Consider the following 12,387-nt stretch of genomic DNA (forward strand, 5'->3'; position numbering starts at 1 on the left):
AGGGAATTGAGGAAATGCCGACATGGAAATGTGCTACTAAATCACTAAGGAGGTCAGTTTAAATAAACTTTTTAAAATCATACCATAATAAGCACAAAATCTGTAATGTTCCATCATGGGACAAGTCAATTATATCTATTATATCTAGTTGTACTTAATACAGTATTTGGCTAAGCGTCTTGTATTGGGGTAAGATATGACACGGAGTATCACTATTTTTATTTACGCCTCGCACGTGCAGGTGTAACTTTAGGAATTACCAAAAGATAAATTACATTGATTATTTAAAAAAAGATTTAAAAATAAAACTTTGTGCTCGTTTTTTAAAATTGAACTACAGTACAGTGCCGGAAATACCGGAAGTAGCGTCAAATGACGCACAGGACGAACACGAATACCAAAATTCAAATTTTAACACAGCTGGACGAACTCTGCTAATAAACAGTCATCGTTGTGCTATACGCCATCACCGACCGCGACTTTCTGTCTTATCTTACCGTCTTTTATCAAAGAAAAGCAGACTTTGTTGCACGAGCGACCGTAGTGTAATAAACAGATGTTCGATTGTGTTAGCCTGTTGCTAACGCTAGTGAAGGTGAGCTAAATTCAACTTTGGCCCAGTCCTGGTGAAGCTGGGATGTTGTCTGCTGTCGTCAGATCAGCTCTTAACAAACGTAAGTGTTACCTGCTCTGTTGCTGTTGTTTGCCTGTTTGTTGCTGTTTTTGTTTTGTGTTATTCAGGTAAATGTGTGACTTTACCACTGCTTTAGTTCGTGTTTTAGATAAATCTGTGGAGGTTTTAACAGTAGCGTATGTAGGTGAAAAGTCATTATCATGGCTGCCCCGACAGCATAAACTACTCCAATGAAAAAATGAACCTTAATTCAGTTTAGCCCCGACAGCATAAACTACTCCAATGAATGAAAAATGAACCTTAATTCAGTTTAACCTACTTACGTGAAAACCTGGAAGTAATGAAGACCAATACCAGAGGATAAAACCAGAGAAGATGTGTAAAGCACCAAAAGTTATGACACTGATTTTGTGTATTTGCTCCTTGTAATTACTTCGATTTTACTCCTTTATGTGCATTCACCCAAATACCACCCAGTTTACAACGACTGTGTTAAAACTAAGGCCCCTTTAACATTGTTTTACCGCCCAAGACAAAGAATAAATAAGTAGACTGTCTGTCTAATGTTTAAGGGCACTTTTATTTCTGAGAGCCACACAGGTTTAAAAGCCCAGTATCATCAGATCTCATACCTCTGATCTGTGTTGTGCATCCCAGAGAATTCTGGAATGTCTTAGTTTGTTTATTATCTACACATTATTACACATATGGCATGACTAAAATAATTGATCAACCACTTGGAGTTTTTTTAAAAAAAATTTTATTTACAGCTCTGCTCTTTTCTGTTTCACTATTTTCAGCGTAGTTATAACAATGACAGCTGTAGTGTGACGATGTTTGCTGTTTGTTTTCACACATGCCTCCGTCTTCTCAGACAGGGCCTTATGGATGCCTGCTCACTCTGCTGTCAGAGCGATGTCATCTTCAGCTGGTCCCACCTCTCCGTACACCACCCTGGCCATCAGTCACCCTGCAGAGAACATCACGCATGTGGAGCTTCACCGTCCAGAGAAAATCAACGCCATGAACAAAGCCTTCTGGAGGCAAGAGCAATCAAAGAACCTTTAAAAAAAAAAAAAAAAAAAACTTCAGTTGACATTGGCATCCCATGTAATCCTGAAAAGAACTTTATCAGAACATTTAAAAACTCTTTAGGTTTTTAATTTTCAACTCTACATTTATTTCCCAGTAACACGTTTTTTGCTGTTTATCCCACAGAGAGATGGTGGAGTGCTTTAATGAGATTTCCTCAGACCCAGACTGTAGAGTGGTGCTGGTTTCTGCGGCAGGAAAGATCTTCACAGCCGGTGGGTTTCACACGGTCGTCCTCGATGGCTGCAGGTGCTGTTTTTAGTTTGTTGTGTTTTTATCGGTTGTGTTGCGTTGCAGGTGTCGACCTGATGGACTTGAGCGGTGAAATTCTTCAGCCCAAGGGTGACGATGTAGCAAGAATTTCCTGGAACCTCCGACAAATTATCGTGAAATTTCAAGAAACTTTTTCTGTCATTGAAAAGGTGAGAAGATGTGAATTATTTTTCCCACTTAATTAACAAATGTCTGAAAATGTAAATGTGTCAGGCATTCCTAAAATAGTACAGTGTTGTAGGGGAAAAAAAAGTTTTGTTTGAGAATCTTTAGACTGCAAAGTGATGACCTCACAGTGATTATGAATACGTGTTCATTATAATGTTTTTATTCATTTATACTTTGAAATTAAAAATAAGATTAAAGATAAACCTTTTCTTTTTGTAGTGTCCCAAACCTGTGGTGGTGGCCGTCCACGGAGCCTGCATCGGAGGAGGTAGAACGACTGGGTCACTTATTGTGTCACTTGTGTTTAACCGTGTCTCTTAGATCTAAGTCTTTTTTGGTAGCAGTGAACTGACTTTTATTAGTCCAGGATCATTTGAAGTGAATGTTCATCTGTAGCTTTAACGTCTTCTTTAATGGAAACATTGATGGAGTTCATATCATATCACATGCCATATAAGAAAATAGACGAGACAGAGTGACACACACCTGAAGCATGACATACCAAACAGAGGAGTGATTGTTTTTGGGGGTTACTTTGTGTCACGTACACAGTCGTTGTCCTCTGTCAGGTGTGGACCTGATCACAGCCTGTGACATCCGTCTGTGTTCTCAGGACGCCTGGTTCCAGGTGAAGGTGAGGAGACGTTCATCTGCCTGACTATTTAAAAAGGTTCACATTAGGTCGACTCCGTCATGGACGGTGGGAAATGTTACTCAGGGTGATCTACATTATTTTTCTTTCTTCACAGGAAGTGGACATTGGACTTGCAGCAGACGTTGGGACTCTTCAGAGACTTCCTAAAGTCATCGGCAGCCGCAGGTGATTATAACACTTAGACAAAAATAGGTGTTAGGTCATAAGGTCATGGCCAAAATGTTCTGTTATTGATGCCTTTGTTGTCCGCTAGTTTACATTGACATGTCAATGTTGGCACATACCAAATGATGGTATGGTCATTGGTAACAGGTCATTTTTAAAATCCCTTTACCAACAGCACCGGAACAGAAGAAAACTGTAGAACAGAATGTTACACTCATTGTTTTTAAATACAATCCTACTGTCTACTCTAAATAATTGGCTAAATATTTGAGGACTACACTCTCATCTTCTCCAGTTTAGTGAACGAGTTGGCTCTGACAGCGAGGAAGATGTTTGCAGATGAAGCCAAGAGCTGTGGACTGGTCAGGTAACCTCATCAACACTGTGACCGTTACTTACTTTATCTCTAAAGTAATTCTGCAGATTAAAGCCTGTGGTCGTCCAGTCATCTTACACTAATGTTTCCTCTTTAGCCGAGTCTTTCCAGACAAGGAGGCCATGATGGCTGCAGCTCTGGAGCTAGCTGCAGAAATTGCTGCTCGCAGCCCTGTCGCAGTGCAAGGAACCAAAGCCAACCTCATCTACTCCAGGGACCACAGTGTGGACGAGGGGCTGAACTACATGGTAAAAATCATACTTTTTTTTTAAACAACTCTTTTTGATTCTGCTCCTGTCTTTGTGTTCTATCAACGTCTTCTTTAACCTTTGTCCTCCAGGCCACATGGAACATGAGCATGCTCCAGACACAAGATCTGATTAAATCTGCCCAGGCTGCCATGGAGAAGAAGAGCCCCAAAGCTGTAACGTTCTCCAAACTCTAAAAACCAGAGCGACACTTTTTCCCTCCACTGTGGCCTTTATGTGGGCAGAAGAACCATTTTTGTCTTCTCTTACACAGACATCCTAACACCAAAATAGTCTGGAGGGACACACAGCTGTAATCTGAGAGGTTTGTTTTTAATTAGACCACAGTCAGGTGATCTCAGACTGTTAACCTTAGACATTGGGATCCAAAGCTCATCTGGTGGTCACTAGTAGGAACATTAAAGTGATAGTGGGTAATATGTATTGATGGTTGAGGTACTGGCTGTGATGTTAGACAATGCTTTTCGTAGTTTGTAAAGTCCTGGTTCGAGCTGATTGTTGGTCTGTGTTGAATTCTTGTTTTCTTTGTGTATGTTTCAGCCACGTGCAGATTGGAATTTAGGGCAAAAGGCTTTACTGTGATCGACCTTAAGCTGACGTCACAACTCCCACTTTAACGCTTCAATGAAAAGGTAAAAACTTACCACTGAGTCAAACATTTGTAGCCAGTTAAAGTGCAGATTATTTACTGTTGGACCAAGGCGTGTTGAAGGTCTCAGTATGATCAGTGTGTGACCTGTTGTAAAGTTTATCTAGTAAGAAGCAGAAGTCTATTCTTCCTTCAGGCTTCGCTGGCCTTTGTAGACAAAGGTACAACAGTCAGTGTCAAATGTGAGCCATTTGTATTTACAGCTAAACCTGTTAAACTTGAGCCTTTTTAACTTATTCTAATTTGTTGAGTGTACCCTTGTGTGGTCCTTCGCATTGTTGTACACACCGTTTGTCCCAGAATATGAGTAATAATGAATATGAGGAGTTGGCACAAGTCGTGCAGTACAGGAACATGTGCATGCACGCACGTGCACACGCACGTGCACAGACACAAAGACAGATGTGTCACCTAGACCCGAAGGACCGCACAAGGGTTAAACATTAGACATGAATGTTTTAGGATGGAACCAAGGATTAGTGTTGAATACAACAGGATTCAAATAACTTAAAATCTTTATTGGCAAACTTTAAAAATGTACAAAAATAAATAAAAATCTAATAATTAAATGAACCCATCACTTCTTTGTCTGCTTGGCTCGTAGCTTCTGTAAGGTTTTCTGTAAAGAGGTGTAGAAACAGAGTTGTCTTTAGCAGAGAGTTGTGTGCAGTTGCAGTGGAGTCTGTGTCTCTTACACACTACCTTGTGAAACTCCATGGCCTTCAGGCGGTTTTTGGCAGAAGCCTCTTGTCTGGTTCTGATGGTTTTCTGCTGTTTCACCTCCTCCAGCTGCTCGTACAGTCTGTCAGAGAGGATGAAACCAGGAGTTAATGATTTGTAGTTATTGAACTTCCAGGAATGTATTTTCTGACAAAACTGGGATGACAGCACAAACATGACATTGAAACACACCACAGCTTTGTCAAATAGACCTTAATTAAATGGCTGTTCACATGCTAACCGTACCTCTGAGTTCTCTGATACATCTCAGAGATGTTGTGTTTTCTCTTCTCTGGTGTGAGGATCTTTAACTCCACTGTCGTTTTTGGCCTGCAGTCACTAACTGAAAGAAAACAAAAACCCCAGCCCAAAAATCAGATAAATACACAAGTGAAACACAAGGTGACATTTTCATTGAGAGTCATCTTTAACGTCCTCTTTTTGGATTTTTGAGTTAAAGCTGTAACAATTTTTTTTTAATATGTATATTAACTTACTGTTAATTAATTTTATTTAAATACTTTATCTCTTGATGTATCAAACAGTTTGGTTTTAAAATGTCAACTACGTGACTGTCTAATGATGTGACTGCAGGATTTCAATAAAAGAAGAAACAGACAATTTAAAGGAAGCAGAGTGTGATCAAGTCATGTGAAGAGTTTAACATTCATAAAACAAAAAGATCTGACCTGGAGGAGGCTTCTGGACCTGGTCCTGCTGCTCGGCTCGTCCTCCCTCGGACACATTCTTCTGTTGAGGTTCTGGTTTGTTCTCGGGCTCACAGATGTCAGGTTTTACATCTCTGATCTTAGAGGTTTTGACCTGAGCCCGTTTGTCTTTGATGTCCTGCAGCCTCTGTGACGACCTCTGCAGTAGAGCTCTGTACTTCTGTTGGTTGAGCTGCTGCAGACCTCTGTCCTGGTTCCACTGAAACTCCAGGGACATCACTGCATAAAGAAAAGAAATGTAAATTATTACCTAGTCAAAATCTATTTGAATAAAACTTTCAATGCTATTCCAAGTTTGTCAAACTTTAATGTAATGTAATGTTTAGAATAACATTGTTGTTTTTAAGATGGACAAAATCATAATCCCTGCAGGTTGAGTTCTTCTCTCTGGAGCTTTCTCCAGATAATCACATTATCAGCCAACGTTACCTGGTTGTGTTTGGGCCTCAGCCTCCTGACTCTCCTCCACTTGGTCTTGGTCTTCCAAAGGCTCATCATCAGTGACCGTTGTCTCCTGGTCCTGCAGTGTGGAGTCTGTCACACTGAGCAGCGTGATCTCCGACTGCTCCAGGATTCCTTTCTTACCAGATACATCCTGAAATCAAAAGGGGAAAATGGAATATTAGACAAAGTTAACAATTTATCAGTGTTTTCTAAATGTGAAAAAAACAAACAAAAACAAAACAACAAGTCATACCAATATATTTTCTAAGAAAGGCAGTTCCCTCTCCAGCTCTGAGGGCAGAGTGTTCATGCCTTCAGTGCAGGCGTCACTGGCTGCATGTAGAGTTTGAGGATTTTCAGGATCACCATCATCATAACACATCTTCAGGTTCGACAGATTTAAGGCTGTGATCTCCACGTCTGTCCCCAAAGTGTCCTCCATATCGAGGACAGACTCCTGAGGCTGGTATGGACTCATCTCCTGTAGGGAACTCTCTTCCCGCGGACGCTCAGGTGATGATTCACTCTCCACAGAAACATCAGTGTTGGGCTCAGACTCTTCAGACGGTCGGGAGACACTGCTCTCCCAATTCACCTCGTCTTCAGGCAAGTCAGAGCCTTTGTGTTCAAGCAGGTGAAAGGTCACTGAGGGGTCAGCAGTTTCATTGTGCGTGACCTCTGCCAGCAGAGGATGGAAAGAGTTGGAATCTGGAAAAACTAAACATAAAGTGAAAAGTGAGTCAAAGTGTATCAAACCACTTATGCACATCAACAGCTTCATTTCACCCAAGTTTGATTGTATTCTGTTTGCTCTTCCCTCACCTCCTGTTCTCTCTGGGCAGAGCTCTGTTGTACTGGATTGGTTCTGCCGTATCTGCTGCTCTGGATGGTGATCCTCCCCTGGGAGACATGTGCTGGGAGTTGAAGCCTCAGGAGGCAGCGCTGGGTACGATGGTGAGCAGGTTTCAGCTGAGACACCAGGATTCACTGTGGTAAAATCACCAACAACAAGCAGAAAAGGGGTTAAACTCAGGCTCTCATTTTCAGAAAATAATTTTACAATTTCCAGTTCAACATGGATTCAATTCTATTATTAGTACATGTATGAGCCACTGTATCATAAAAGACTGAAGACTAATCTTTTCTCACAAGTAATTGTGTCTAAGTAGATATATTTTATGTAATAGAAGGATGGAGAAAAAAAATCAGCTTTTCTACAACATTATACAGAAGGCGACATTTTTATCACTTTTACACTTTTATACAGAAGGCGACATTTTTATCACTGAGTCAAGTTGGTGTAAATTTACACTGTTTGAATGATTTGGCTGAACTTATTCTATATTTCTATATTATTAATATTATTAGAACTATATTCAACTCCTCCTTCCTCACCTGAGACTCCACCGTTATGATCAGTGTCTGGCTCTGCAGCCAGTGGCCTCATTTGACCTTCCTCTCGCCCTTCGTCCATCCAGGTGGTCGACTGTTCTGCCAACACTGGACCACTTCTCTGACTAGAATAAAAGTCATGTCCACAGCTGAACTGATGGGAGAGTCTACCAAACATTCGGCTCAGGGTGGAATCCCACCCACTTGGCAGTTGACCAATCATTGAGGACTGAGCTGAGGGCTGCCCAACCAACTGCTCCATGGCAGAGTCAACAGCCAGAAAAGAGGACTGGTCAGCAAGCTGACCAATCAGAGGCCTGAATGAGTCCTCAGCCTGTGATGACTGCTCCAGGACTGGATCTGTAGCACGTGACTGTAAGACAAAGTAAAAAAGTAAAAAAAAACAAAAAAAAAAACTTTTGATTTCTAATAATATTTCTTAAATCAAAACACTCACCAGTTCATGTTGTGTTTGTGTCTCTGCTGTAGGAGGAAGAAGAGTCTGCCGACTGTCAGCGTTGTCGTCTTTCTTCTCTGGGCTTTTAGCAGGAGAAGGTTGTAAGACAGAAGATCCAGACTCTGTTGCAGATGAGTCTTCACTGTCTAAAAGTAAAAAACATGGTGACACCGGGTTATACATCTTAGGTAATTTATGTTATTATAACATTACTGAATTCTAGTCTTGATTAATAAGTGTTTTAAATCATTGATCTTGTTTAAATTATATTTTGTGTTTTTATCCAGCAGACCGAACACTAGCACTAACTTCCTTATGTGTTTTTACCTGTGCTTCTTCCAGCAGTGCTGAGAGAGAAGTTCAGCTCCTTCATGTATTTGTCAATGATTCTCTGGATGTTGCTTTCATTGAATAAAGACTCCACAGCTGGGGCATCAGGATGAGCATGATCCAGTTGGTCCTGAACGTGTGAACTAGAATGATCTGCAGCTGACGTATCTGTGATGATGGAGTCGGGACGATCTGCAGTTGACATCTCCTTAAAGACGCTAGGATGAGAAGCCAAAGTTTCTTCAAAGGAACCAGGACCACCATCTGCCGAAGTGTCCTCAACAATCAGGTTATGTAGACCTGCAGCCAAAGTTTCTTCAACAACAGAGTGAGGATGACCTCCAGTCAAACTGTCCACGCCAAAGGAACCAGGAGGACCGTAAGCCAAAGTGTTCTCTACCATGGGATCGGGCTGACTTGTCATCAAATGCTCTTTAACAAAATAACCCGATTGATGTGCTGCTGAAGTTTCCTTGTTAAAGGAACTAGGATGAGCTGCAGCTGACATTTGTTTGAGGGAAACATGAGGTTGATCTTCTTCCAAATTCTCTTCAGTAACATGACTGAAACCAGCTGCTGACAAGGTGTCGTTAACTATGATCCTTTGACCAGATAAAGACCAAACATCATTAACTTCTCCTTGTTTCTCGCCAGGTCTGACCGAAGGTTTGTCTGAGGAAAAAAAGAGAATAAGAACTAGTACTTAACAATTCTAATAATAAAAATTCAGATTTTTTTTTTTGATGCAGGCTTGTGTCTCACCCGTGTTTTGCTCAATGTCAGTGGTTACATAGCTCCCAGTGGAGAGAGTCGAAGAAGAAAAGCCATCAGACTCTGGAGGCCTATGAGGAGACTGACACACAGACCACCACAAAAATACACTTAAATATTAAGTCACATACACAGTTCTTAATAAAGAACTGCCTTTAGTGTTGATGAGCTCAGTTCAAGTGTAGAAACCCTCATAAAATGTATTGGATTAAATACACTTCAGGTTATTAAAGTTCACATCACTGCTCAGAAAAATACACAGATACACACATACATACACACATACACACACACATTTTTGACAAGACAAAGTGTTGATGAGCTCAGTTCAAGTGTAGAAATCCTCATAAACTGTATTTGATTAAATACACTTCAGGTTATTAAAGTTCACATCACTGCTCAGAAAAATACACACACACACACACACACATTTTTGACAAGACAAATTTTAACACACACACACACACACATAAAGGCTTCTCAGACATAATCATAGCCTGAGTCATTTTGTCTCAGGGTTCAGATTTGGCTAATCTTCATCATCGATCCACATCCTGTGAATCTCAGAGGGAATAAAAGGAAACCAACAAAACTGACTGACTTTCTGGTCTTTAAGACGAGACAAACTTCTAAAAATGGCTAGGAATGCTAGCACTGATAATTAAACTGTTTCACTTTAGTTACAGTCACAGCCGCAAGAACAAATGAACATAAATCACATATAATCCCTAATACAGAGCAGGCAAGTGTGTGACATACATGTTCAGTTGACCCCGTCACTTCCTGGGGTGATCTGCACTTTGTGATTGAAGGACCAGAGACGTCAGGTCCTGAAGAGTCAGAGGAAGTAGATGAGATTTTCTTCCTTAAAGAATCTTTAAAAAAAAAACATTTAATCACACTATGCATTGAATCTTGATTATTTCTCTAATGAATTTACAAACCAGGCTCTGAAGACTCTGGAGATGTCCATGCACCCGTCAGCAGTCTCTCTCTCCAGATCAGGTAGCTGGAGGTGCTGGAGCTTGATGATTTTTCAGCAGTCTGTTGATCTCCGCTGGACACAGAGGGTGTGTGTAGTGTCCTGTCACGGGCCACAGATAAACCTGATTCATCTTGCAGATCCCAATCAACACCTTTCTCAAAATTCTCCAAGCCTGGAAAAAATGTAACAAAAATTCAAACATAACATTATTTAATGAGATAAAAACAACACATTTCTCCATCTTCACGCAGCTGAGCCGACCTGTGAATCTGCTCCTGTCGACCGGTGTCTGCACCTCTGGAATAACACTGAGCTCATGTTGATTGGTCTTCATCGCTGTGATTCCCAGCCTCATGCGGGTCAACGGGGGCTTCGCTGCACGAGCTGGCGGAAGAAACCCTGACAGGTAGGAAGACGGTGTTGCAGGTCCTGCAGTAGAACTGGTTTCAACAATGAGATCTGAAAAGACAAATAAAATAATAGAATGTGATGAAATTGAAGAGATAATATTAAGGTGTAAACGGCCAAGTTAACTATCACAGTTAATTAGATATATTTCTATTATAGAAAAGTATAGTATTATTAGCTGATGTACCAAAAGTGGACTTTTTTTTATCTTTTAAAAATATTTGAGATAAAATCTCAATACCTGTCTCTTTGTCACAAGGCAGTCCTTCAGAGAAACAATCATTCTGTTGAGGCTCTTCTAGATGTGATAATGTTCCTCCATTAGACTCCTCTACAGCTTTTAACAGTGTTGCAAGTAACCTGAGACGAGTCTGACGAATGTTCTCTGAAACCTGTCCCCCAGCATCTGCTTTCAGAGAGGACTGAAAAAAAAAGAATTGGAAATTAAAAGTGCTCTAGAAAATTCAATTTTAATGATGTGAATTTTTCTAATAAACATAAAAGGCCAGGTTAGCTCACTCACTTTTGTGTCTGTATTGATCAGAGCCTGCAGAGTCTCCCTCTGTTGCCTCATCTGCTCCATCTCCAGGTCTGGTCTCAGTGGTTGCCTCTGCTGTAGCACCTCGCTCTGCTCACACACACACCTCTGGATATCCTGCAGCTCACTTTTACACCGCTCCATATCATCCACTGTAGGGCCAGGCATAATACACGTTGATTGATCTGAAGGCAGTGCTGGACTGTATCTGATGCTTGGTCCACTTCCTTGGCTCAGGTCATTAGGTGGATGTGGATGAAGTGGTACAGTGGCAGGAAAAGCTTTGTGAGGCTGAGTCTGTATCGTGGGTGAGGTGAGCTTTACTCTCTCTGGAAGATGCTCTGTCACTTTCTCCATTATGTTTTCAGACAAGCATGCAGTCAACTCTGGTCCATGGACCCTGGAAACTCTGGAGCTAGATTCCAATTCACCAGGCAGAATCTGTGAACCTTGAAGATGAAAAGGTAAAGTCTGCACAGCAGATTCTTTTAGGTAGGCGTTTGTGGAACTTTGTGCCTCATGATGGATGTGTGAAGGCTTTGGTGAGGTAAATGTGTCCTGAAAAGCTGGGGGTTGTACAGATTGAGATATATGCAGGGGTCTGTAGCAGAGTTCCAGATTTGTGACAGCAGACTGTGGCAGTAGTGACATTGAAGTCATGTTGTGACGTGTTTGAAGAGTACGCTGGTATTCCTCTAGACGCTGGCGAGCCACTTCTACTGATCTCTGGTGGACTCTGAAAATCAAAAATGTGTTTCAACTATTAAACAACTAAACACTGCAGATGAACCCAACAAAAGCAGCTAACAGATGAAATGGTTTGTTTCTTATTAGGCTTTAATATACCTGTTCTGCTGGAGCAGCCACTGTTTGTATTCTCTGATCCTGCGGTTGTGATCATTTTCATCTGCAGGAGGATCCAACTGTTCAGAGAAAATACTCATTCATTATAAATCTCATACTAGACATTGACAGTCAGGATAGAATGAGGTCAGGAGTAGGAATGTAACAATTCAATCGACTCAAGATAGGAAGTGTGACTTTTTCAATTCACAATATAATTGTCAGTTTTCTTTTAAACAAAAAAAGCTTCAGAATACAACTTTCAACCTGCAGACATTATGACCAAATACAATGGTCCTTAATTTGTAAATGCCTTAAAATGTGTAGTTATGTTCTAATTTTAATCCTAAAATACATAAAAAGAATAATTGTTTGGCGTGTCAACTTTTGATAACAGTAAAATATTAAGATTCTGAAAAAGTCTCCGAAGTGAATAAAATTGCATTTATTTGTTTTAGAATAAGTAGCTATGTCCATTTCTGTCGTTAAA

General features: G+C 40.7%; 2 protein-coding genes and 1 long non-coding RNA gene across 8 annotated transcripts in view; 2 read left to right on the top strand and 1 right to left on the bottom strand.

The window, feature by feature from the left end:
• Positions 1-359: 359 nt before the first annotated feature.
• On the top strand, positions 360-4,850 carry ech1 (enoyl CoA hydratase 1, peroxisomal). Of its 3 annotated transcripts, XR_001759951.2 has the most exons (11): positions 360-674; positions 1,509-1,677; positions 1,853-1,941; positions 2,024-2,148; positions 2,387-2,435; positions 2,737-2,801; positions 2,917-2,987; positions 3,283-3,354; positions 3,461-3,611; positions 3,704-3,936; positions 4,173-4,850. XR_001759951.2 is itself a non-coding variant. In XM_008308907.3 (10 exons), exons 1-10 carry the CDS (start codon positions 638-640, stop codon positions 3,806-3,808), a joined length of 933 nt encoding a protein of 310 aa, XP_008307129.1. In that variant the 5' UTR covers positions 360-637; the 3' UTR covers positions 3,809-4,850. The 3 variants fall into 3 exon arrangements, 2 of the variants coding, with proteins under 2 accessions (XP_008307129.1, XP_008307130.1); XM_008308907.3 differs by having other exon boundaries at positions 3,704-4,850; XM_008308908.3 differs by having other exon boundaries at positions 1,513-1,677; positions 3,704-4,850.
• cep295 (centrosomal protein 295) overlaps positions 4,779-12,387 on the bottom strand; it is a 13,460-nt gene continuing 5,851 nt past the window's right edge. For 2 of the 4 annotated variants that reach the window (XM_025055130.1, XM_025055128.1), the window contains exons 12-27: positions 11,901-11,977; positions 11,040-11,790; positions 10,758-10,938; positions 10,370-10,567; positions 10,068-10,280; positions 9,883-9,998; positions 9,115-9,205; positions 8,350-9,024; positions 8,023-8,168; positions 7,569-7,938; positions 6,996-7,160; positions 6,427-6,890; positions 6,159-6,324; positions 5,691-5,948; positions 5,248-5,344; positions 4,809-5,083 (exon numbers count right to left, since the gene is read on the bottom strand). In XM_025055130.1, the coding sequence (XP_024910898.1) occupies positions 4,846-5,083; positions 5,248-5,344; positions 5,691-5,948; positions 6,159-6,324; positions 6,427-6,890; positions 6,996-7,160; positions 7,569-7,938; positions 8,023-8,168; positions 8,350-9,024; positions 9,115-9,205; positions 9,883-9,998; positions 10,068-10,280; positions 10,370-10,567; positions 10,758-10,938; positions 11,040-11,790; positions 11,901-11,977 (4,206 nt within the window). In that variant the 3' untranslated portion in view covers positions 4,809-4,845. Of the gene's footprint in view, positions 5,084-5,247; positions 5,345-5,690; positions 5,949-6,158; positions 6,325-6,426; positions 6,891-6,995; positions 7,161-7,568; positions 7,939-8,022; positions 8,169-8,349; positions 9,025-9,114; positions 9,206-9,882; positions 9,999-10,067; positions 10,281-10,369; positions 10,568-10,757; positions 10,939-11,039; positions 11,791-11,900; positions 11,978-12,387 lie in introns of all 4 variants that reach the window. The other 2 variants (XM_008308909.3, XM_025055129.1) reach the window with 2 other exon arrangements.
• LOC112486958 (uncharacterized) lies at positions 5,077-6,016 on the top strand. Its single transcript, XR_003049593.1, has 2 exons — positions 5,077-5,759; positions 5,854-6,016. It is a non-coding gene; the product is annotated as an uncharacterized LOC112486958 (long non-coding RNA).

The sequence above is a fragment of the Cynoglossus semilaevis genome, chromosome 4 (assembly GCF_000523025.1).
Source record: "Cynoglossus semilaevis isolate Cse_v1.0 chromosome 4, Cse_v1.0, whole genome shotgun sequence".
Taxonomy (NCBI): domain Eukaryota; kingdom Metazoa; phylum Chordata; class Actinopteri; order Pleuronectiformes; family Cynoglossidae; genus Cynoglossus; species Cynoglossus semilaevis.